Source organism: Protopterus annectens, chromosome 9.part0 (genome assembly GCF_019279795.1).
Source record: "Protopterus annectens isolate FY-2018-M chromosome 9.part0, PAN1.0, whole genome shotgun sequence".
Taxonomy (NCBI): domain Eukaryota; kingdom Metazoa; phylum Chordata; order Ceratodontiformes; family Protopteridae; genus Protopterus; species Protopterus annectens.
In genome coordinates, this window is record NC_056743.1 from 672,388,938 (window position 1) to 672,415,044 (window position 26,107).

Genomic DNA, 26,107 nt, shown 5'->3' on the forward strand with positions numbered 1-26,107 from the left:
CACACACACGTATATATATACACACACACACGTATATATATACACACACACACACACACACACACGTATATATACACACACAGATATATATATATATATATATATATATATATATATATATATATATAAATACCTTGCAGTCTGCAGTAGGCTATCACAAGAGAGTTAGACACTTTGTGAATACCTCTGGAGCAATGATTAGACCAAAGAGTAATGCAGGCAACTAAATGTGATCCCAACACAGAAAACCTTAAAGTCTGAAATTTGGAACTACGCAACCGTAATAACATGCACCCTTCAAGACTAATCCCACCAAAAAACTCAAATGAGGAATAAGTAGTAAGCTGTAAAGCAATAACACTTTGAGCCTGTGCACCATCTTAAACAGATGGAGTAAGGAAACATCCAGAACTGGTCTCCAAGAATCTTCCCTCTCTGGCACCAGGAACAAACACTTCTGAATAAAACCTTTCTCCGGGGGGGGGGGGGCTCCTCTATCACCCCCGAGACAGCACATTCTGAACAACAGTAGAGAAAAGAGGAGATTGTGAAAAGAGTCTCTCCCTCTTTTTTAGACCAATCTGTAACCTTGATGGATTAATTTCAGAACCTGTCTGAAACTATAGGTTGTCAAAGGCCGAAATGCGGGTTCAGACTTTCACGAAGGATTAAGTGTCTGCCAGGGTTGGAAGGGAAGTCCTAAAGATACTCATTCAGACTTGGACTGTGTTTTATTCTTGGGGGGGGGGTCCCTCCTTTCTTTTTGGACTCACCCTGTCATTGCTTTTTAAATATTGATGACCAGCAGTCTGACAAGTCTGTTTATTTTTCTTTTTAAAGAAGGCTGCAGAGGTAGCATTACATATCGGAAAACATGGAGAAGACAGACTGAAAAAAAGTTTGTGAGCCCTTGAATCAGTTGACCTCTTAAGGACCTCTGCAGCAGATAACCCATAACTAATTCTGCCCAATGGAGAATTCAACATTTTTGACATCTGAAAAAATTTGAGAAGGCAACCAAGCAAGCCTCCTCATAACAGCTGCAGAGGGCAGTAGCCTTGGAAGGGACATCAGCAGAATCATAAGCAGATTTCAAACAGTGAGTAGTAATTTGCGACACAAAAGCAATCATATTATACACAAAAGATTTCTCCTCGGAAGGGGAAACCGATGGCATAATATTCATCATTCTCAAAGGATACAAGCAAAACGTACTACACCTTGACAATTGATAATTCTAAAAACAAGGGTTGCAGAAGAATTTAAGTCCCCCAAATCAAAGGTGTTCCCACCCTTAAAAATGTCAGGAGTGGGGTTGGCATTTGTCAGCTGTTTGGCAACTGCTGGGTTCACTAAAGCAATATCTGCTGGGTATGATCTGAGACCAGTGTATAAAAACTTGCACGACTGTATAAAATTATTCAATCTGCTTTCTTGGGGCAGCAGAATGGCTGTCAGACAATTATAAGCATTGACAAAAGCATCCTACAAAGCTGAAAGGATGGGAGGAAACTGGAGTAGGTTCTGGATATTCCAACTGTAATAAATTATGACATTTCTCAGTCACTGAAAAAGTATTATTACACTTCAAATGAAACCCGATTCATTCTTGAAACAGTTTTAAAAAAGAAAGAATCATTCAAAGGGACTGGCCAAAGCCACACACTCCTCAGAATCTGAATCAGATACCAAAGGACACAAAACAGAATATGTCCCTTTACACTCATTCTGTGTTTCAGACACAGACTTTTCAGAAAATGAACAATAGCTATTTCTGGTAAAAGAAAGAAAACAGAAGGGTCAGGAGCCTGAACTAAACCCTGGGTTAAGCCCAGTAAATAACTCCTGTCCAAAGTGAATGAAACATCAGAAGAAATATGTTAAGGTTTTGTTTCTTTTTGACAGGAATTTCTCAAGAAACAGACCCACCTTTGCCAGGAAAAAAAAACTTCACAGGGATAGACATAATATTCTGGCTATGGAGAGTGGCATTCCCTGTCCCTTCTCCCAGAAAAGATAAGAGAGGCCTTTTTGCCTGCTAAGAGCACTCCAACAGCAACAGAAGACATGCCTAATCCCTGGTCCATGGTGGCCATAGGGTCTACACCAGAGGAAGTCTGGGAAAAAGATGAATGGTAGGAAGAACTAGTAATGACCACAGCAGTCTCAACGATCTGTGGCTGATGCAGTTTAGCAGCCTGCTCTGGTGGCAAAGGCTGTTTAGTAGTTTTCTTTCTGTGGCTGGAAGAAGGAAGAAATGAGTAACTGGTAGGTTGTTCCAGGATTAAGCTGAAAAAGGTGCCAGATTCCTAGGGAGTCCTGACAGCAGCAAAGTGGTAAAACAGGCCAGCTATAAAACTTCCCCATGTAAAAACAAAGGCACAGTTTCACCACTTCCCAGAAGTAAAATAACATCTACCACAAGAAAAAAAGTTTTAAGTTTGTTTTAACACATCACAAAAGTAAGATAATTACACCCCTGTTTATAAATTGAGTCACATGACAGTCATTAAAACATGCACTTCTAGCTTTAAAATTGTACTTTTTTTTCTGTGAAAGAAAAATTTCTATTACAAAAAGTGAATTTAAAGGTTTGTTTTCCCTCAAAGGGAACTCATCTGCCCAGCAATGGAACAGCATAAACAGACCGTTGATCATCAAAAGCCCACAAAAGGAGTGATATTCAGCAGTAGGAAAGCTCTTGAGGGCTTGACACCCAAACCTGACATTTTACAGTCACCCCAGCTCAAGCATGTGAAAGGCGCCCTGAAAAGTATTGGAAGCTAGCTGACTGGCTGGTTGTTAGTCTTAGAATATAACCCATACAACTAAGGCTACAGCAGCAGTGATCCCCATGATGAACATCTCTGTTGTTTAAATGTTGACATCCTTAAGACAGGCCATAAAATGATCCTCTAAACTGCCTACTGCCCTACATGTGTATATCAACATTGAGTGCATATGTGCCTCGTGACAGACTGGCACCCTTCTTGTGATTAGTTATACAGTCTTATATCTGCTGAGTGTTAGAAAATGTTTAGGTTCTCTGGCATCCCTGAATGATTGAAAAGTCACGAGTTGTAGTGATGTCACAAACTGCTTTTCAATGTGATGTTATTTAGTAGTACTGGGTGCTAACAACGTACAAGATTTAACAGTGCAGATGTAAATATCCAGTTTTCAAGACAACAGCAACCATTCTCCCTCCAACTCTCCCACCCTGCTTCTTTTTCTGTATGCCACACAGAAACCTTTACTATAGCAGTACCCAAGCCTCAGAATTCCCTTTTAGATTATTTGCAAAACTACCAAATACAGTACTTTCAACTCAAGTAAATAAGGGCCACTGCTTAACACTGAAAAAGGTACACTCTGGGGTCACCTAACAATAGTCCAATAACTAACACACAACATCCTCTCCTACAGGTATCACTACTACACAGCTAAGATAACATGTGTGCATAAAGGTTTGCAAGCTCGCCTGGTCATGTAGGGATGTTCATAAACTGCTACATATCACTGCACAGATCTAACACCTAGTGACTAACCTGTGCAATACTATTCCACGTTGTTAACTAGTCCTGAAAACCCGTATATAATGGAACACTACGTAATCCTGCTCCAACACCACTACCCAACTACCTTAATTAAGATTACATGAAGTTCTACAAAATCTACATTTCCTGTAAAATACTCTTATCAGCCCAATTAAACAGAATGCACATTTAAACTTAGAGATGTGTATATAAATAAATGAACACAATTACCACTGAATCAAGGAGTAGATTTTTGTGATACTGTTAACTATGTGACTTTCAAAGTTGCCAAGCACATGTTCTTCACCATACTCCACATGGTAGCACGACTTCTGCGCTTATTTTGTTGACAAGATAAATGATCTTGTCAGAGGACACTTTTCAGCCAAATAAGGCTAGACACAACCAGCTTTGTGGCCCAAATTTGCACAGACGGTAATGTTATATACTGAAAAATAATTGGGAAATTGTTCTGGGAAATTAAGAGCTTGGAAAAAAATTCACTGGGAATTTTTTTTTTTTTTTTTTTTTTTTTACATACAAGTGGAACATGAATCACACATTACAGCAAGTGGAAGAAATATGAAGCATACACTGGAGTAGAAGGAAATTGTGACAGTTAAACAAGTTACAAATAAGCTATACCAGACTTGTACATGTGGATTTTGTAAAGTTACAAAATGTATCAGTGTAGGCTCTAGTATTTACCTCTCCCACATCAATTATATTTTCACATCAAAATCAAAATTAGAGTGAAACAGTTAATTTATAGTTTACATTGTTATGTGCTTAAGCTGAGAAGGATCCGACACAGCCAAAATGGTAAAATGATGACCACAGCATACACAAGAACAAGTCATTGTTATTGTTAAAAAGGGGTCTGCCATAACACACTAGGAAAACAGTTTCTCAGACTTTTAATACATTTTTATTTACAATGTTGAATACTGTTACACCAAACGCACAAGGGATGGTGATTTTAACCATCTTTTGGAAGTCAAAGAATTGACATGACAATTTTTAAATGCTTAACACTTATTAAATCACAGATAATTGTAAGTATTAAACATCTGAAGCCACTTCCTGCAAAACATGCTTTCTAAGTAGGACTATCTTAGTGTGAACTTAGTGATTCATATAGTCAATGTTAATATTTATGTGATTTTATGTACTAGAGTGATGGCTGATTTGTATCATGTGACTTTTAACCACGGATGTCTGAAACACACTGGTCAGTCAGTCATTACTTCTGACAAAGTGTTGAACGAAATCTCTAAAATTATTAAAAATTGCTTTGTTTCCTACCACAAGCATTAGATTGTTTTTGGTTAGTTTACACTCTTTGCAAAACTGTTCAGATATGAAATAACTTGCAATGCTAACACAAAACATAAAAAACCTACAAATGAAGGCACAGCTAGGATAGACCATGTACAATAAGTCAACTTCCTCAAAACTTGTCTAACATGTCAAATGGCATGCCATTTTCCTAAGCTCAGCTCTTCCTTCCACCCTTAAGTCCCCTCTGAAAATGAGCACAGTCACTAAAGCCAACTCAGTTAACAAAATGTAAAATAAAATTAATAAAATCTGAACAAAACAAAGTGGTAAAAATTTAGCACTCACACCTCAACTGAGGACGTGTTTGTAGTTCAGAAGTCATCATCAACTAACCTGTATTTGCTGAGGGTCCATTATATTAAGAGGCAAGTTGAATGTCCCCACCATTACATAACTGTTGGCATTTCCATCATGAGCCGTTGTTCCAGATGCACGTGTTCCTCCACTCTGCGATGCTGATGTCCTAGCCTCTGAAGTTCCTCCTGTCTGAGGCAGAGTCTGGGGGGGTGCACGCTCCACCAAGTGGATGACTTTACCATGTACATCTGAAACAAAATGTTAAAAAGCATTAACACCTTCCTAAAGCAACCAGAAGAAGAATTCCCAGAATTGACAATAACCCCTCAACATATATACTGTTCCATGGTACCGTTTCTGGTAGAGACAAAAACATTGTAGTGTTCTGTTGAAAAAGACGTCACTTCCAACATTCTTAAGATATAACTTACTTCACATTAAATCAAAGGAGAATTATATAAAAAGAAACAGCACGTCTTTGACACCCAGTCACCTCAGCATCTACAGCAGTACTTCAGCTACTGTACTTCCAAGTTACCCACAGCAGACCTGCACTCCCCGTGAAGACATACTGTCAAATACATATCGCAAGTAGGCTGCCTTAATTTCGCAATGACTACATGAGCAGATGCAGTACTGAAACCACAACATGAAAAGTCTTTACGTCTAAAGAAACCAGATGTTATTTACTAAGAATGCTTTGCTACTGTATGCAAATCCCAACTGATAAACACAGACAACTTGGAAGCACAGTGACAAAATAGGTGGACAAGAAAAAGATTAGCATCATAGGCTGGTACTAGGCTACCGGCCCTACGGCCTATACAAACCTAGCCATAATTCCCTGGCAATTTCTTCCCACAGTATTTACTTCCATGGACCCCTGTCTAGCAGGGTGACTGACAGGAATCTCCCATCCAATCATCAAGGCTCCTTTTGAAGAGGGCCAAAGAGGTGCTCTGCTTGACATGTACAGGTAGTCTATTCCAGAGTCTGGGGAGTCTCTGGGTCAGGAAACTATCCCTCCAGCATGTTTTGTTCATTGTGATGACAAGGTTTAGATCCCTGGAGCATGTTTCTGAGGGATTGGGATTTCTCTAAGTGTAGCAGGTCCAACAGCTCTGGGTTTGACATGGCCTTGTATGTTAAGCAGAGATAGTCTCTGAGTAGGGGATATGCGACATAGTATAGGTGGATTCTGAGTAGGGGATATGCGACATAGTATAGGTGGATTTTTTTTTTTTTTTTTTTTTTTTTTTTTAAGACCGTCAGCATAGGGTATCTGCTTTAGGCCTGCGATTCTTTTAGTGAGGTATTCTGGCGGCCTTTCCAGTTGTTGCAGATGTCTTGAGAGGTACATACCAAACGGGGCGTTGTTTTCTATAATGGGTCTAATGAGGGATGAGTACAGTGGGACAATGACCTCCTGTTTTCTCAATGAAAAGCCCTTAGTGAGGAGGTGTGCCACATAGGATTTCCTGACTGTTGCGGCGATGTGGTTATCGATGGCGAGACCACTGTCCACCTGTGTCCCCAAGTCTCTTATCACACTTTTGGTGTTTAGTGTACTGCCACCTATGTGGTAATTCACGGGTATATGTTTTTTCCCCAAAGGGGATAACTACACATTTCTTGGTATTGAGCTTGAGCCCATAGCTCTGGCACAAAGCATGTTTCTGTAAGGCCCTTTTGTAGAATATCCACATCATTTGGGGATTCAATAATGGCTCCCGGTTTGCAGTCATCTGTGAACTTTCTTAGCCAGAGTCCTTTAGTGTTGGCCTGTACTTCAGAAAAGTAGATGCCAAACAAGTGCGGTCCCAGGACTGAACCCTGAGGTACTCCACTTGTCTGGAGCTGGATTTGGAATTGGCTACTTTTACAGTGTGGGTTCTGCCAGTAAGCCAATTAGCAACCCATCGAGTGATGTAGGGATTAATGCCGAGCTTAGCAAGTTTATCTATGATTCCAGAGTGGGGGATGGTGTTGAAGGCATTAGTGAGGTCCAGATAGGCTGTGTGGACCACCTTACCCTTGTCCACGGCTCTGGAGACCGATTCGAAGAAGTCAATCAGGTTCAGGAGACAAGATCTGCCCTTCATGAACCCAAACGGAGTGGGGTCCAGTGTTTGAAAGTTGCCATTGTCTTTGTTTATAAGTTCCATGGCCTTGCAGATCAGGCTCGTCAGACTGATGGGGCGGTAGTTCCCGGAAACCAAAGGTGGATCCCCCTTGTTGAGTGGGATAACTATCATGAAGTTTGTCATTTCTGACTTGAGTAGCATGAAGTTGGCTTTGAAGAAGTTTTCTTTACGGCGGTTTCCTTACTGGGGGGTGGAGGTGGGATGTGGATGTCAAGGGTGATTAGCTTATGGTCAGACCTGACCAATGAGGGGGTGAGCATAGGTGTGGAGCATCGATTTCCCATGTTGGTAATGACCAGGTCTAGGATAATTGAGCCCCTGAGGAGACAAAGGATTAGATGATCCAGGGCGTTGGAATTTATGAATTCCAAGAACCACTGGGCAAAGGTGTTGGTACAAGAGTAGTTTTTCCAGTTAATGGCAGGGTAGTTTTTCCAGTTAATGGCAGGGTAGTTGAAATCACCCAGTATTAGGGCATTTAGCTGTATCTTAATATTTTCCAGTATGTTTAGAAAGGTGTAGTGAGAATCTTGGGGCATGGTGGGGGATCTGTAGCAAGCTACAATTTGGATTGCAGTCTTACCTAGTGTTAGTTGCACCTGGAGAATTTCAGATGCATTGTGTTGGGCAACTAGCCTGGTGTTGTGAATATCCTTGGTGAATATGGACACTCCTCCACCTTTAGTGTTTTGGTCCAGGTTTGGTGGCCAAAAAGTGTGGTAAACGTTGTAGCCTGGAACTGCAGGGGTGCTCTCTGGAGCCTTGAACCAGGTCTCAGTTACTGCACAGATATCGATGTTCTCCATTTTTAGGAGTGCCTCGAGAGAGAGAGTGCATTTTGAGGTTTAGACTTCTAGCATTAAGTAGCATTACCTTCAGATTTTGCATGCTTGTACCCGTTACGGTGGTGGTTTTGTCCTTTGAACTTTGCCTAAAAAAGGCACTTTAGGGGTGGCAAGAGCCTTAGCCAGTAACCTGAATCCCAGGAGCGATGGGTGCAGACCATCTTTGGCAAAGCATCGTGGTCTGTCGATCATGTCATCCCATAACTGGTAGGTTGTTCCAAGATTAAGCTGAAAAAGGTGCAAATTAACGTAACAGCAATGGGGGCCTCGTTTGCCTCCATATATGCAGATCTTTTCATGGGTTATTATGAGGCCACATAAATATATGACATTCAACAAAATACATTTTTATCGCATCTAGATATTTGGAGGAGATATCTGGACGATTGTTGGATGGTGTGGCAATAAGGAAGAACTATCCAAATTTGTTACTTATCTTAATGATAACTCTTTTGGGATCAAATTTACAGCTACCATTGAACATGCATGTATAGTGTTTTTGGATGTTTTGGTTACCAGACTTGATGATAATACCTTAGCTACGTCTGTCCATAGAAAATTTCCCCAGTATAACACTTTGTTACATGCTGAGAGCCGTCACCCATGCCACATCATCCACAATATTCCTAAATCTCAATTTATGAGGATGAAAAGGATATGCTCTTCCTCTGAAGATTGTTCTTATTTTTGTGGTGATTTATCCAACAGATTTGTCAATCGGAGATACAATACATACAACATTTCCAAATCTAGGAATACTATTAATAATTTATCACGCTTGGAATACAAATCCAAGAAGATGGCTCAATCTGCTTCACAGAATAATTCTGTTTTGAGGTTGGTAACTACATATGGGGCAAATACTAATCGCTTCATTGACATAGTTAATCAACATTGGGACATATTACTGTCACATGAGTTTTTGAACAAAATATTGCCTGAGCAATGTTCTTTTTCCTACCATTGAGGTCGGAATCTGAACTCTTCTTTTACTCACTACAAGAGATATACTCCACACATTTCATTACAAACTACGTTAGGGGGTGATAAACTGAAGTGTTGCTTTCCATGTGGCCATTGTTCTTTTTGCAAATACATGTCCAAAACCAGTGAATTTTCTAGCAAAAACACATCTCAGGTTTTTGATATTAGGATATTTGCTAATTGTAGCTCTGACTGGGCAATATATTTGGCCACATGCAATTGTTCTGCATTTTATATTGGACAGACGTCTAGGTCTGTTAAACTCAGAATATGTGAGCATATGAGTGCAATCAGGAACAGACGTACCACCAATGCATTATATAAACATACGTTAGAACACCCTTCTGCCACTTTTACATTTGTGGTTATAGACAGAATTATTTTACATCGAAAATTTAAAGCAGGATGGCATCAAAAACTTAATGATATGGAGAACAAATGGATCATTAAATTGGGGGGTCTTTTTAGACCTGGACTAAACACATTAGAACCAATATATTGAGATCTAGATTTTTATCTCAATAAATGACCTTTATTATATGCTTTTTGTAATCAAACTAATGGTAAACAATTTTCCATATTTTTTTGGTCTTACAATTGCTTGCATATAATAGATTTCATAATAGAATATATGCAAGACATTGCATCTATATTATATTTTGACTTGTTTTGTTCAATCATTATCATTAGTTTGTACAATATGCATATATAGAATTATTTGCAAAAAATTTTTTTATATATTCCTATTAGTGTTATATATTTTTTGGGATATATATATATATATATATATATATATATATATATATATATATATATATATATATATATATATATATATATTTTTTGTGCGATATATGCATTTTGTTACCAAAGTTTTTTGGTACTCTAACATTGATGTTGGTTTGTTTAATGTGTTTAATTTACTTGGATTTGGAATACATTTCAATATGTGGGGCATGTCCCTTTAAGAGGTGTACTATAAGTATGATTCAAAATGGTGGAGTTCCTCTTTTTTGTTATTCATTTTATGTGCATTGAGAAAGGCTAACATTAGCCGAAACCGGTTTGCATCAGCAATGGTCGTTACCACTGCTTTAATGGTCGATGGAACTATGACGGAATAAAGATTCTTGCAATGATGTACATGCTGGTCCGTTTTTGGTGTGTTGATCATGTCATCCCAGGCAGACAGATACTGGATCTCCTTTGAATGACACCAGAAGCTTAGACAATTGTTGAAGTCAGTCATTTTGTCCTTATGCTGTGGTATCATTCGGGGTGAAGTCAGGATGCTACTCATGGCTAGGGTCATACTTGCCTAGGCCACATGACCCCAGAGCTCTTCCATGTCTCTTTCCATGTAGTCCACGGAGGTAAGTCTCAAGTCATTCACTCCAATATGGACAATGACAGAGTCATATTTGTAGTTGTTGTGGATTGACTTGAGTGCATGCGTTATGTGGCGGATCCTGGCACCAGACAGGCAGCCGACTGTAATTTTCTCCTTGTTCAGCATGGTGAGTGGGACATCAGTGTGCCCGACTAGAGAGTCACCTATGGCCAAGGTGTTGGATACATTGTCTTGCCTTAGGGGCTGTTGCTGGATGGCACACTGGTGTTGTGAGCTATGTTGACACTTTGGTTGCGATTGGCGTTTGTTTACGTTTCAGCTTCGGAGGTCCTTGTTGCTTGGGCAGGTTAATGTTAAGGGCCTCCACATATGTGGGTTTAGTATTGCTGTGTGTGGGTGTTGGTGGTACGGGTTTAGAAAGGCCGTGTGTTGCTTGAGGTGTAGTGCGGATGTTAACCTTCTCCTCTTAACTGTCTAGCACAATCTTGGGTGGAGAGTGCTTTGCTTCCAGTTTGGCTATGTAAGTGCATCTCTCGCAGGTTGTAGTGTTGGGTGGTAGGAGGAGAGGGTTGTCTGTGTTCATGAGGTAATTGCTGCATTGCCCCAGTATGCCCAGATTCACCAGGTGGACAGGAAAAAAAAAATCACCGGAAGCTGACCCTTGGACATGCCTGGTTTGTTGTTTTTTTTTTGTAAAGTACAAAAACTGTTTTCCCTTACCTTAGCAAGGTACTTTGCAATTATAGGCTGTTTAGTGCCTACAATTAATTTCTCCTTATTAACAAGGAGAGTTGAGTGCTTGCATCAGTTTAAGACTTCCTAGTGCTTTCCAGCAGGTTTTAAAGCAAGCGCTAGTCACAGGGATGCTTAAAGATAAGATGAAAAAAAATGGTTTATCCTAAACACTGCAGTGTGCACTAGAGGAGTTAGATGTGAAAGTAGATAGGTTTTAGTGGAGAGTCCCTATTTTTAAAACAACAAAATAGATTGAAAGGGGGTGGTCACTTTTGTATTCTGGTACTATGGAATATAGTAGGATGGCCAATAAATTGTTGAAGGGGAGTGATTTCACAAAATGAAAATTTTTTTCTTACTCACACAAGCCATTAAAAACAGAGGAAATGAGATATATGGTCAAATTAACATAAGGGGAAGGCAACTAGAAAGACAGTCGTGTTTTAAGAACACTACAGTAACTGGGTGGGAGGGTGGAGAAAAAAATTTCTGCCTGACTCAAGAAACAGAGCTGTGGTCTCTTTTTCAAGTTTTAATATGCAGTTAAAAACAGAATACAAGTAAAACACAACATAAATAAAATAAATCACAGTATTAAAAATAGAAAAAGGCAATAAAGTAATACAACAAATAAAAAGCAAACTAACCTTTCCCTCAAACACAAAGAACAAACTATTACTTTACAAACATAACTCCAACTTTAAAACATGGCTGCCAACAAAATAAAATGTTGCACTAAGATGTATGAAAAGATATCACATGCACCACGACTTCTTACTGATACAGAGACCATTGCCTGGGAATTCTAAAAACTATAAACTATAAAATAAGCAAAAATAGCAAATTAAGGCTAATCTAGAAACCTGCTGCAGTGCCACCCCCATGCATGGGCCACATTAAACACATTTCTTTACAAGTGTACTAACTGAGATCTGTGCACCCTGGTGGAAAAGGAATACTAAAAAGTACTGGGGACCCAGTTAAACCAAAAACCTTTGGGAACTATTCCAAGGCTAACCTCTGTACCAAGCGACAACTTGGCTAAATTCCAAGCACCCTCAAACCTAGTAAACACCACAGCATATGCTGAGCTATTTACAAAAATCCCTGTACAACAATATTTACAGCTGTACAGAGCAAGCAGTGTCCACTCATATTAAGAAGACAAACTCAAAAGACAACTCACCCTGGTGGAATCACTACGTCAATTTGTTTTACAACAAAAGAAAAAAAAAATCTTGGGCAAGCGGTCAAGGAACAAAGCCCAACATACTAAAAGACTACTGACCAATCTAGAGAGGCAGATAAGAGGGTTAATACTTTAGAGGCTAAATTTGAAGAAAATGTAGCTTCTCAAGCAAAGGACAACTGCAAAGCTTTCCACAGCTCTGACCATAACCTCAGGGGGAATATGCAACAATGTGCAAAACTTACTATAAATTGCATCACCCACACTGAACCGGAGGCCATTGCCAAGCTTTTAGCTGACAGGTTCAGCTCATATTTCTCCCCATACTCTCCTCCATAATAGTCCAAAGGAAATACTGCACACCACAATTCACCAAGCATTATAAGGGGACAGGTCATACATGCACTTTCCAAGGCTAAAAACTCTGCATATATGGGCCCCAATTACATCCCAGGATGCTTACTAAATAGCATGAAACATGACCTTTCTGGCTCACCTGAATCACTTTTCAACTGGAGCATACAGTCTCGTTTTCTGAACAAGGAATGGAGGACGGCTACAGTCATTCACCTGCACAAAGGAGGTCCAACCACCGATCTGGATAACTACAGGCCCACAAGTCTGACCAGCCTCTGTGCAATGCCATGGAAAGAGTTATCGTGGGTATGATAAACAAGGACAAGGGTCCAGCATTTGCAGGTGTCTTATCACAGTTCGGCTTTGTTAAAGAAAGGTTATGCCTATTAAATCTGGTGGACTTCTTTAAAAGGGTCACCAAAGCAATAGATGAGGGCAAGACTGTGCACACAGCTTACCTCAAACTGGTCAAGGCTTTTAACACAATACCCCACTCGGGCATTATAGACAAGCTCCCTAAATTAGGAATAATGCCTGTTATCACCTGCTGGATAGCCAACGGGAGGTCAAAATAGGGGAGGCCACCACCAAGAGGCCAGTCACTAGCGGAGTCTGCCAGAGCCTGGTACTAAGCCTGCTCATTTTTGTCATCTCTCTCTCGGAAGTGGACAAATGCTGAATGTTTTATGGCTGATTAAGTTTGCAGATGATTGCAAGCTGGGGGTCATCATCGACTCCCCTGCAGAAACTAGCATTCTTCAAGGAGGCCTCTATCTGACTAACAAATGGCGCCAAAACCATGGTTTTAAACTTAATGCCAAGAAATGCATAATTGTGCCCTTTGGGAAGTCAACCATCCCAACTGACCTGTTAACAACATATCCCAAGAGTCAACCCAGTGGTCATAGATCTGGGTATGCACGTAGACAGTAGCCTTACCTTCTACCACTATATGGCCACAGTGGTGAGGAAATCCTTTTACTAGTTGCACAACTGGTAAGGGCAAGGCATCTAGGTCCAAAGAGGTTATTATCCCACTGTACTCAGCTCTTATCAGACCAATCAGTGTACAACGCTCCCATCAGTATGCACCCAACCAGGCATATGCTGCAACTACAGCGACCCAAGAGGTTCCTTACAAAAATGAAAAAGGTGCAACACACCTGCCTTCTGTAGAGGGCCTTAAAGCCCTTCCCTCTACTCAGTCTCTTAGAGATTGCAGAGGTGTGATTTATGCCAGGCTTATATCTGCAAACTCCACACTTATGAATCTACCAGAATCACGTGGTCTAGCTACCTGGATTTTGTCAGACTTAAAATATGCTGGAGAGACAGATATGGATCCCAGAGACAGCCCTTCCGATGGGGCTGTCTCTTCCTATCCATGTGAAGCTGGGTTTGTCTATTACCCAATTTAAGTGCAATTCAGACCACTGGATGAGGAACAGGAAATTTACAATGGACCTCGCACCCATGTCCCTTATGGAAAGAGGTAGCGTATAAATGCCTGGTCCTCAGTGTCTTATTGCATACAAGACATCATTATTCAAGAAAACTTGTCTAAACTTAGAAAAGCCCCCAGGGCCATTAGCCTAGTAACAATCTATGCATCTTGAATCTAAATCTCACCAGTAGATGGATTAAGGAAAAAGCTGCTACTGTATTTAGCACTGGCTAGAGAGGCAGAACTGTCAAAAAAGTTTGTCTCGGTTGTCAGAAAAAACTTCTAACCAATCAAGGTGGCAAGAGACCATCCCAGAAGTAATGGCAAGCAGCAGCAGAGTTTGTTCACAAGCAAGTTGACCTCCCTTGGAATGCAGCAGGCTAGTAGAAAGCAAGACTGACAAAGGCAGTTCCTATACTCATGGCTTCTTAATACACGGGGCAAACAAGTGCGCCCCTGTACCTGATTTAAAGACTACTACCATGTTGACAGAGTTGATGGGAGCCATATGCTTTAACTACTGGGGTTTCTCAAGTTGCAATTTTATAAGCAGCATAATGTAGTTTTGACTTACATAATCATATGCAGACTGCAAGGAAATGTAAAATTTCTAAAAGGTAATAGAGATTTTTCTGTAGCCAGACTTCTCCATTAATAGACTAAATATAAAACTTTAAGTGCAGTTTAAGATAACCTAGAAGTTGCAGTGAAAGATAATTTTGATGCAAGAACTTGTATGTTAACCAATGTAAATTTTAACATGATCAAGGACTGTCAAGTCAGAAGACAGTTATTTTTCTCTCTGCAAAGTCTGCATCAGGAAGGCTTCTTTGTGCCCAAATGAAATGTGCCAAGTGACGTGGATTACTTTTCCAAGGAGAAAAGAAAATGTGATAAAACAGGTTTTTCCCTTTCCTGTTCGGTGGAGCTTTAAAAAGGTTGGCTCTCTTTTCTTCCCTGAATTACAATATACTACACATGTTCAAGATAAGCAGTACAAACTGTACTGTACTTTTCAAAGATGCATACAGGTCTTCTATTCATGATACATGACAAAATACTCTGGAGCAATGTTTACATAAATCACAAGAAAATACAAGCTACCATTTAAATACAGATATCAAGTGCAAGACCTAAAATTATAAAGTGAATGGTTCCACAGAGCAAAAGTCTTGTGTAGAAAAAGTACCTGTGAATGATTAAGACTGCCTGAGGTGACATTAGTATTAAAAATCACCAATGGAATTCAAACATAACATACAGGAAAGACACAATTCTAAATGTTTAGGGGGGGGGGGGTTAAAAAAAAAAGTTAAGCAAGGAAATGGGGAGACTATTAAATCCAGTGATAATACACCTTCAAATGTTGTGTGCGTACATGTATATGGAAACGTAAGAAAAACATGAGAAAGCCCTTAGGGCTTCAGTTACTTTCTTTAGCAGAGTCAACTTTATGGTTATTTCTAACTGGTAGTTATATTTTCAAGAGGACAATTCTAGAAAACAGTGCAAAAAAATGCAAAACTTACTATACTCCTTAAGTTTCTTATCATCTTGAAGTACACGTCCCTGGTATATGAGTCTCTGTTTCTCTGCAGAGATGCCCACTGATCCAGAAATATGTTCCTTAAATTCCTTAACAGTGACCTGAAAATTGTCAAGAATCATCATGATTATCTTAGAAAAGAAAAAACGATACCAGGTTTGAATAAATAACATATAAAAGGTAAAAGCCATTACTACGATTCAAAAAACAGTATACGAATGGATGCAATTACTGAATTTCATAACCTATTTATTCACAAAAAAGTATTTCAGAACATCACATAAAACAGACAGCCACTGAAACAAATGAAGTAATCTGACTGGCCATCTCCAAAATCCACTCATCATTATTCTAAAGCTAAAATGTTAAAATTGCCAAGCCAGGCAAGTACTCCTGTACAATGTGCGGGTATAAGATAGTATGTTGGTGTGTGTGCGTGCATGCACGTAGGAAAAAGTTGTATAGGAGTAACTGTGCATATGCACTTCACCCCTCCTCCCAGTATATTGTGCTGTAGTGCTTTTGCCTCCACCCCTTACCAACATCATATAATGTGGTGCTCACTATCTAAAGTCATGCCTACCTTGCACCACACAAGTTTAACAATCACAGTGCACAGGGTCTGAATATCAAATGTATTTTTAGTAAAAGGAAAAGACACCAACATGAAGGTATCTAAAATGTATTTATACATTTACAAATTTTGAAATGTAAAATTTGAACAAGGAACTGGTTGAGAAAGCCAACACATTATGGGTAAAAAGAAATGATGCATATAGTTAACATGCAAGTGCATTTGCAAAATATATTCTGAAAGAGTAGTTCAGAAGTGAAAGAAAAGATTAACATAAGAAGTTAGGAGTCCCCAAAAAGATAAACACTAAGTTATCAACTGATGAATTCACAGGTACAAATAGGTTAGATACAGTAGTATTGATCATAACTTAGAGCTCAAGCAGGCCTGTACAGTGGTCAAGTTGTTTTAAGGTTTTGGAAAAGGTTAAAGTTGGTTTCAATCCAAGTTCTAAGGAGATGGAACTCCAGAGTTTTGCTATGTAAACCAAGTATAGCAAGTCACCACTGTCTGTGTGTATGTATATATTTATTTCATATTATTGTTTTATATATTTACACACACACACACACACACACACACACACACATATTACATGTGCTTCTATACATGCATATTATATATATTCACACACACACACACACACACACACACACACACACACACACACACACACACACACACACTGCACATCTAATAATTTTACATTCATCACAGATAATGCTTGTCTACTGGAGATTTTTTGTTACTTGCCCCATAAAATGTTAAGTAATACGAGTTAGAAGTTCAACATGACAAATGCACACTGTAAAGATTTACACCCTTCCCTGATGTGAGTTGTGCCCTCAAAATTACTTGCGTGAGGGCTGCCATCCCCAGCTTTGGGGACCCAAACTCACAATCCCTGGAATGTAGTACTGCGTATCATGCAAGTTTCCTCTTGTACGAGTACAATCTACTGAATACAAATAACTAGTTCTCCCCTTGATGGGAAAGTTGGTGTAAGCTACTCACTCTCGCCTTCCTTCATCCAGCACTTCAAGTGTCCCAGATGTTTTTTCAAACTCTTATCACTTTGGTAACCATCAGGGCTTCATCCCTCTGCTCCACAGACCCAAACTAATATTTTATAGGAGGGGTTAACTTTATATAGTGACTGCAGAAGACAGAAGATTCCCACCAGTCGCCACCCACACCAATTTTGAAAAGCTCCCCAAATCTGAGATCACCTGGGGGAAGGTGAAAGCTGGCTCCCTCCTAATCAGCAAAATATTCTGTAGGAGGCTGCAAGACTGCCTTTAAGTGCTTTGCTTAAGCACTTTTTGGGACTTTTTTCTGGAGAGTCAGAACTAAACGTCTAAAAGAAGGCTGATCTAGTGGCATAGAAAGACAATGTACTAACACTGGCCCAGATGATCAAAGTTTGATTAGCATTTTAAGCTAATGGCAGAGCAGAAGAAAGGGCCTTCAATGGCTCTCCCTATGAGAAAGTAGAGAAAGTGTGGTTCAGAGAGGAGTTGCCATCTGATATAGTCAACAAGCATAGGGGAGTGGGAAAAGTGGATTGGGCATATAAGAGCCCCCCCCCCAGACAGAAGGTCAAGCCCTCATTATATCCATAGGATCTACAACCAGCCTCAGAATTGTAGGGGGCGGGGGATGGCCAACAAACCCAGTGTAGATGTGAGGCACTGGGGGATGAGCCAGTGCCAGGAGGTTTGAGGGGCAAAAAAAAAAAAAAAAAAAAAAAAACAACCTCTAAAATGTATAAATTTACTCCTTCACATTGAGGGGGGGTGAGACTGGAAGACCTATAAGGAGAGAACAAGGTGGGTTGTTTAGCCTGCCAAGAAAGTGGAGTAATTGGGTAGGTCATGCAAGCAGAACTTTGATTGATCTAAAGGCACTGCATGACAATGCCTGCTGAATCACTCGGGCAAGAGAAGAAAATCCCAATGAGAGACAGGAAAAAAATATGCAGCGTCTGCATGGCCATCTCAAAAATATATTACAAATGTACTCAAAAGGCCTTTACCAAAAAGGTAGAAAAAGAGAATGCCAGAAAAAAAGCACATAATTGCCAGTAAATAATGAACCAGCTTCAGCAAGGTGGACACTAATAAATAAGGAAGCAGAAAAAAAAAAAAAAAAAGACACCAGGAAGATAACATGGTATAAACTCTTCTGGCATCTTAATTGGAGCTACAATCTGCAGTGATATCTTCAGCACTAAAGAAAAGGTAATGCATGGTGGAAAGGAGAAACTTGAACCTTGACATCCTGAATCAAAGAAATCAAGGCTAGAGTCTGTACCTTTCAATAAAAGACAAAAGACCTCAGCAAATTTATCATAACATACGGCTAGGAATACTGGGGGCTATAGAGACACTGCAGACCTCAAAAATGTTTTGAAGACCTAAACAGTTACAAAGAATGGAAAAGAATACTCCACAACTAAGGCAGACAGAATATTTAGACAATTCCAAAACTTTGCCAACATCTTTAAAATGACCAATTTGTGGCAAGCATATCCTCAAGATGAAGAACTGGAATCCAGCCTAGAGGGGCAGGCTGCGGTTTCCAATGTAGCAGCTTAACAGAAAAGACAGACAGAAAAAGTTCCTAGTTCTTATGAGAAAGTAATTTTTAAACTTCTTTCATGCGACTATGGTTTCTGAAGAGAACAAAGAAAGTATGCCAACTAAAGGACTGAAAGTTTCTGTCAAAGGTAATAAACCTGAGGTGTATCATATCAATTCTTCTAGTAGCATAACTGACCCCACTCAAAATTTTCAATGCCTAAACAGCGCATTTAATATAACTTTGTGGTGGAATGGCCTGACCTCAGGCTTATTTTGCAAAGGCATTATTAGACATCATTAGCAAAAAGAGATTGACCTAGACCCTAACCACTCCCCTGAAAGAAAAAGAAATCCATTCAGTGAAGCAATACATCAACATTGCAGTAATAGGAAGCCTGGAACCATATTTTTAAATGGAAATAGAGAACTGCAAAGACTAAGGGATGTATGGTACACTATAAGAAAGGGGAGGGTGGTTGGCAGCCTTGAAAAGTTTTATCTGTCCAAAACAGGTCTCAATATCTGCTGTACAAATTCCTAAAAACTGCCAAAAATGGTTATTCTCAACATAGCATCCAGCTCCATTATGTCCTTTCCTACAAAAATGCACTTCATGCTTTTTAAAGATCAGTATCTGATGCATACCAAAGTATGGACCTGGTCACCTACCCTCACTTACCTGCATAAAAACAGCCACCACTCACAATATAATAGAGTGACATTTAATTTAATGCAAGACATATGAATGCAGTAATACATCAGCATATCTGGAAAAAGTGCAAACTGTACTAAAGGTTTTAGGGAGATGCCTACAGCAACAGGTTAAAAAAAAATCAACTCAAATCTTGAAATTATAACAGCAGCTACACAGCTGGCTCTCAGTGCTGCTAAAGTTAATCAAAAAAACCTTCTGCAGCTAAAATTTAGGCAAGAAACTTGCGGTGGTTGGGCTTTACCTCATTACTTTAAGAACTGCCACACTTCGTTGTTGCTTGTACAGAACATCTCTATTTTATTCTATTAAGGACTTTAAAAAAAAAAAAAAAAAAAAAAAAACTACTGCCCCTCTCATGATATCAAGCAGCAAAATGGGGAAAGGAAGAAAATAAACCTACTTGCCCACACTCCTCACCACACATGCACTGCAGGAAAAATAGTATCTACAGTTCTACTTGAGCTGTCCACGGCATTCAATACCATCTCCCACACCCACCTCTTGAACCATCTTTCTAACCTTAATCTCGCCCAGAATACCTTATCCTGGTTCTCAAGCTACCTCTCTGACAGGTCGGAAGCTGTGAAGTTGGAGAAAAGGCACCTCAACATTCCTTCCTACCCCCACTGGGTTACCCCAGGGATCCATACTTGGTCCAATGCTGTTCAACATCTTTATTAATGATTTATACAAAGCCATACGCAACACCAAAATTTCACATAAAACTTGGTATGCTATACAGAAATAACCACTTTATCTCTCCTCCCACCAGACAAACTCTCGCCATCACCTATCTACTCCCCTTCACTATGTATGGCGCTCTACTAACAAACGTATCTGCCTCTCTCTCCTCTAAACTGGAAGTCTGTTATAAGATTTCTAAATTTGCCACCAAAGCCAAATTCTCCTCCCGTCATTGTACTGTCCTTCATTTGTTAAATTAGCTTGAACTCTCCAACCATCTAGACTATCTCCAAGTTACTACAGCCCACAGACTAATTTTTCAACCTACGAAGTGCCCGGCACTAACCAACATCCTTTAACCTTATACCCCTCAGAGAACTCTAAGATCTACTCACCAAAACCCAATCATCCTGCTGGTTAGCTTCTGCTATCCTTTTCCTTAGCTAAAAAAATGGAATTCTCTTCCTTCCTCTCCAAGGACCTGTGAAAACTCTGAAACCTTTAAAATTCAGCTACACTCCTACCTTTCCTCTAACAGGAAATGCAATTGCACTCTCCCCACCTAGCCTAATAATCTATCCACCCCTTAAACGCCTGACTAACTCTGGAGTACAAGCTAAGCTAACTTAAATGTACATATTGTAAATAACAACTGTACATATTATAAATAACCTTTCCCACCTTTTTTCTCTCTATCTTTTCCTTCAGTCTTTATTCTCCCTCACAGTTAAGTTACCACTGCCATCCTAAATATTTAGATACTAGGAAACCCAAAGACTTAATTCCTGTTCTCTAGCATAAAATGAAATTGTAATTGTGTTTTCTTACTATAATTGTTATCTGTAACTACACTATGTCATGCGGAGCTTTTCTCCCCGGGCCTCCACTGAAAACGGGTGCCCTGAGCCCAGTGGCCCTCCCCAGTCATCAAACTGGAAATACATACATTCATACAAAAAATAAATACAGTTACAGGAGACCAGTGTTTCTTAAAAAAAGGAAACCCCATCAATTACATACTGCACTCAGAGATGCCTTGTAGATGGTTTAATCCCATTTGAGAGCCACGGAGAGAAAAAGGCATCCATGTGCCTTTCAAGTCTTCGGTGTTAACCTACTAAAAAAATTAAAATTAAGCAAACTGGGGAAGCCAAGCTGTAAGCATAAACAAATTCCAAGTGAGAACTGCTAGAGGGGTGGAACACAAGAGTTTTGCAGAGGTGAAGATACAAGCATTTCTCAAAAACATATGGGAGAAGTGGGGGGGGGGGGATCATGTCAATTTAGGCCAAAAGGACTAGCAGGAGTTGTTTGGCTTTGTGCACTCCTTGAGGAAATGGTGGGCTGGGGCATAAAGAAGACCAGGAAATAAGAAGTTATGTACCTACCATAACGTTCCATGTTAGTTGTCTTCTCTCGCCTTCTTTCTTGCTTGATGGGTTCGGAGCCGATCCTCGGCTCCGACTCGGCACTTGCTAAGCTCGAGAGTCACTTTTACCAGCTCGAGGCAGCCCCATATCCCATGATGCAAGGCGGTAAGTACCCAGATCTCGTTTGATGACAAAGGGCAATAGCACCAAGCATAAAACACTTCCAAAAGGAAGAAAGAAAACTTACAGGATGGAAGAAGGACCAGGTCTGAATGGTCTTCAGCATAATAATTTCTTATAAAAAGGTCTGTCCAGGCCTGGGGAAGGAGGGAGGGTCGCAAGAAAGAAGGCGAGAAGACAACTAACATGGAACGTTATGGTAGGTACATAACTTCTTAATGTTAAGTTGTCAATCTCGCCTTCATTCTTGCTTGATGGGACCGCGTCCCTAGCACCTCTATCCTGGGTGGCTCAATGGAACAGACTCTTGAGGACTGTAGAGCCAAAACTGGCTCTGTCCCTGGAGGCCAAGTCCAATTTGTAATGGGAAACAAAAGTGTGAGGAGTGGCCCAAGTGGCCGCTGCACAAATAGTGTCTAAAGGAAGTCTAGCTTGAAAGGCTGTAGAAGTAGCTAAGCTCCTAGTTGAATGTGCTTTAGGTTTTGAGCCCAGCTGTTTTCCCCTGAGCAGATAAATTTCAGAGATGACCGAAGAAAGACATCTAGACAAGGTCACTTTAGAAACAGGAAGGCCTTTCTTATTACCCGCATAGGAAACAAAAAGTTGATCAGATTTCCTAAATTTTTTTGTTCTGTCCAAATAATATCTGAGTTGACGGTGGACATCAAGATAATGTAGTTTTTGTTCGGCTCTGTCTGAATAGTTTGGGAAAAATACAGGGAGATCAATGGATTGATTCAAATTGGTCTTTGAAGCGACCTTAGGCAAAAAGGTCGGATTAGTTCTCAAAGATACTCTGTCTTTGTGAAAAACCAAATAGGGGGGTCGAACCGATAGAGCATGAAGTTCAGACACCCTCCTGGCCGATGTAATAGCCACTAGGAATAAAGTTTTCCAAGAAAGAAATTTCAGGGAACAAGAAACAGCTGGCTCGAAGGGGGGAAGAATCAAGGATGTCAGCACTAAATTTAGATCCCACTGAGGAGGAGGATTCCTGATTGGAGGCTTTAGTAGGAAAATTCCTTTCAAGAAGGCCCTGCAGAGCCTATGGGACATAATATTGTGATCTGCGACCCTGACATGAAAGTTGGAGATAGCAGCCAATTGAACTCTGACTGTGGAAGAAGAGGAGCCTGCATGAAAAATCTCTGCTAAGAAGTCCAGGACTGCCTGAACAGGGGCAGTGAAAGAATCAATATTCTTGGCCTTAGCCCAATAAGAGAAACGTTTCCATTTGCTTGTATAAATCCTCCTGGCAGAGGATTTTAAAGAAGCTACTATGATGTCTCTAACTGGGTTAGAGATCAAAGGAAGCCTGGCTAAGGAAGGAAGTGGAGCAACCATGCTGTGAGGTTGAGAGAAGGGATAGACCGGTGCAGCTGACCGGATTGGTGAATCAGAAGATCTGGCACTGGGTCCAGATGCCACGGCTGCACCAAAAGGTGACGATGGAGGAACGGGAACCAAACTTGTCGAGGCCAGTAAGGGGCAATGAGAATCAATTTGGCTCTCAAAACGGTAGCTTTCTGGATAACTTGAGGGATCAGAGGAAATGGAGGGAAGGCACAAAGAAGTCCCTGGGGCCAATCCTGGGTCAGAGCGTCTCTGGGGGGATGGCCTGGAAGAGGGAAGAGACAGAAGAAGTCTGGGCATTTGCTGTTTTGGGGAGTAGCAAAAAGATCGCAACATGGACGACCCCATTCCAGAAAAATCTCTTCCGCTATAGATTGCTTGAGAGACCACTCGTGAGGCATGAGAATAGCTCTGCTCAATCTGTCCGCTACAATGTTGGTTTTCCCAGGGATATGCGTTGCTACCAGAAACCGATGAGAGGAGATTGCCCATTGCCATAGTCTGAGCGCTTCTCGACACAAGGGGTAGGACTTGGTTCCGCCCTGTTTGTTGATATACCAAACTACAGACATGTTGTCTGTGTGGACTGCAATTGTCCCTACGGAAGAAAGTCGTTGAGGGCTTGCAACGTTAAAAGCACTGCTCTCATCTCCAGGACATTTATGTGCAGGTGGTACTCGAACGGCTGCCACGTCCCATGAACCATCCTGCCCTGATAATGACCCCCCCCACCCGATCAGGGAGGCATCCGTGGTGACAGTGGCTATCGGGGATGGGGGTACAAAGTGTCTGCCTTGGTGAACCTGAGGAGATGTGATCCACCAAGCAAGATGATCTTTGCAAGTCTGTGTCACCAGAATCTGGTGACGCATTGGAAGTTGTTGGTACGACCACTGTGTGAACAGCATCCACTGAAGAAGGCGCATGTAGAAGCGAGCCAGGGGAAGAAGAGTAATGGCCGCAGCCATGAGGCCTAATACCTTTAGAACCATTCTGGCCCGTACTTTCTTGTTGGCTAGAATGATCCTGACATGACTCTGAATGTCTAAAACTCTTTGATCTGTAAGGGTAGCTGACATCCGAACAGTGTTTAAGTTTGCGCCTATGAAAGTAATAGACTGGCAGGGCGATAAGGATGACTTTTCGAAGTTGATCGAGATGCCCAAATGAGAACAAAGATTTATTGTGTAATCCCTGGCTTGAATAAGCTGATGCCTGGTGGTGGCTGACAGGAGCCAGTCGTCGAGATACGGAAACACCTGGAATCCTTGACATCTCAGGTGAGCCGTGACCACTGCCATGCATTTGGTGAACACTCTGGGGGCTGTAGTGAGACCAAAGGGCAGGGCTCTGAACTGGAAATGACTGGACCCCAGCCGAAAGCGGAGAAATCTCCTGGAGCGTCTGTGAATTTTGATGTGATAGTACGCCTCCTGAAGATCTATTGAGCACATCCAGTTGTCCTTCTGTAAGAAGGGCAGAATTGACTGAAGAGTAACCATTCGGAATCTTGTCTTCCTCACAGACTTGTTGAGTCTGCTGAGATCCAATATTGGTCTCCAGTCTCCCGTCTTTTTGGGGACCAAAAAGAACCTTGAGTAGATTCCGGGCTCTGAATGGTCTGTTGTAACTGGCTGAATGGCTCTTTTTTGCAGTAGTTTTGAGACTTCTAACTCTGCAATTTCCCTTAGACCGGTGGTACATCTGGAAGGGAATTTGAGGGGAAAGGACTTTCCTCGAAAGGAATTATGTAACCCTTGGATATGATCGACTGTACCCATCTGTCTTGAGTGAGGGAATGCCAGGCTTCTGGGTACAGTGATAATCTTCCCCCGCCTGCCTCCAAGGAGGGACAGCCGGGCAACATCTCAGGGATGCTGAAAGGGCTTGTCAGAGAGAGGCTCTCTGTTTCCCTGGTTTTCCGGACCCCCTCTGCCTCTAGAGCGGCGTCTGTTGTTGTTACCCCCTCTGCCTCTAGGGGTAAACTGACCACGTGAATCCGGCGTGACTCCTTGGGATTTGCGGAACCACATTTTGCCACCTTTCTGTCCTTTGGGGTAAGGTCTAGAAGGGGTGGAAAAGCGGACTCACGGCAGAAAGAGTCTTGCCGTCCTGCTCACACCTGGTCAAAGTTTCCTTCACTTGAGGGCCAAACAAAGCTGACCCATCAAAGGGAGAATTTGTGAAGGACGCCTTAAAGGGATTTGCAAAGTCACATAGTCGCATCCAGGCTTGGCGTCTAAGAGCCACACCTGTACCTGCTCTACTGCTCCATCAGCAGCATATGATATTAGCCGCATGGAGGAGTTTGCAATGGAATTAAGGGTTCCTAGCTGCGAAGCAATTTTTTCCTGAGCTCCTGCAGCTGTAGGATCCTGAACAACATCACCTAGCTCCTTAAGGATATCCCTTTGGAGTCTGGTGAAGTGACATAGGTAATTCAGCGAACGCATAGCAAAGGTCGCTGAGGAAAACATCCGCTTACCGTACCTATCCATGGTCCTAGAGTCCTTATTAGGAGGATGGACGGGTACGGAAGGATCTGCAAGTTCCTTCTTGGTGGCAGCAGCCACCACCATGGCATCAGCGGGGACACCCTTAGTGAGGGATTGCTTATCACATGGGGCAGTGATAAATTTTGAAGGCCTCCTAGGGACTGGCTCTACAGAGTCAGGAGCAGCCCACGCCTTTCGGGCAATAACCTGCATAAGGGGTCGAAGGCGGAGACACCCAGGAGGTGGAGGGCCGAGATCCAAACGCCTCTAGGTATACTGACTCATCCTCAGAGGGATTATTGGTGGGCCAGTTTCCCCTCTGTCTAAGGAGTTCTAGGATGTCTGAGAAGGAGACATCCTCAGAGGGGGATCTTGGGGATCCCTC

General features: G+C 41.2%; 1 protein-coding gene across 6 annotated transcripts in view; it reads right to left on the bottom strand.

Annotated features, from left to right (window-relative positions):
• Positions 1-26,107, bottom strand: part of BAG6 (BAG cochaperone 6) — a 2,260,316-nt gene that overhangs the window by 2,220,969 nt on the left and 13,240 nt on the right. For all 6 annotated transcript variants that reach the window (XM_044083264.1, XM_044083261.1, XM_044083265.1 and 3 more), the window contains exons 3-4: positions 15,753-15,870; positions 5,211-5,422 (exon numbers count right to left, since the gene is read on the bottom strand). In XM_044083264.1, the coding sequence (XP_043939199.1) occupies positions 5,211-5,422; positions 15,753-15,870 (330 nt within the window). The remainder of the gene's footprint in view (positions 1-5,210; positions 5,423-15,752; positions 15,871-26,107) is intronic.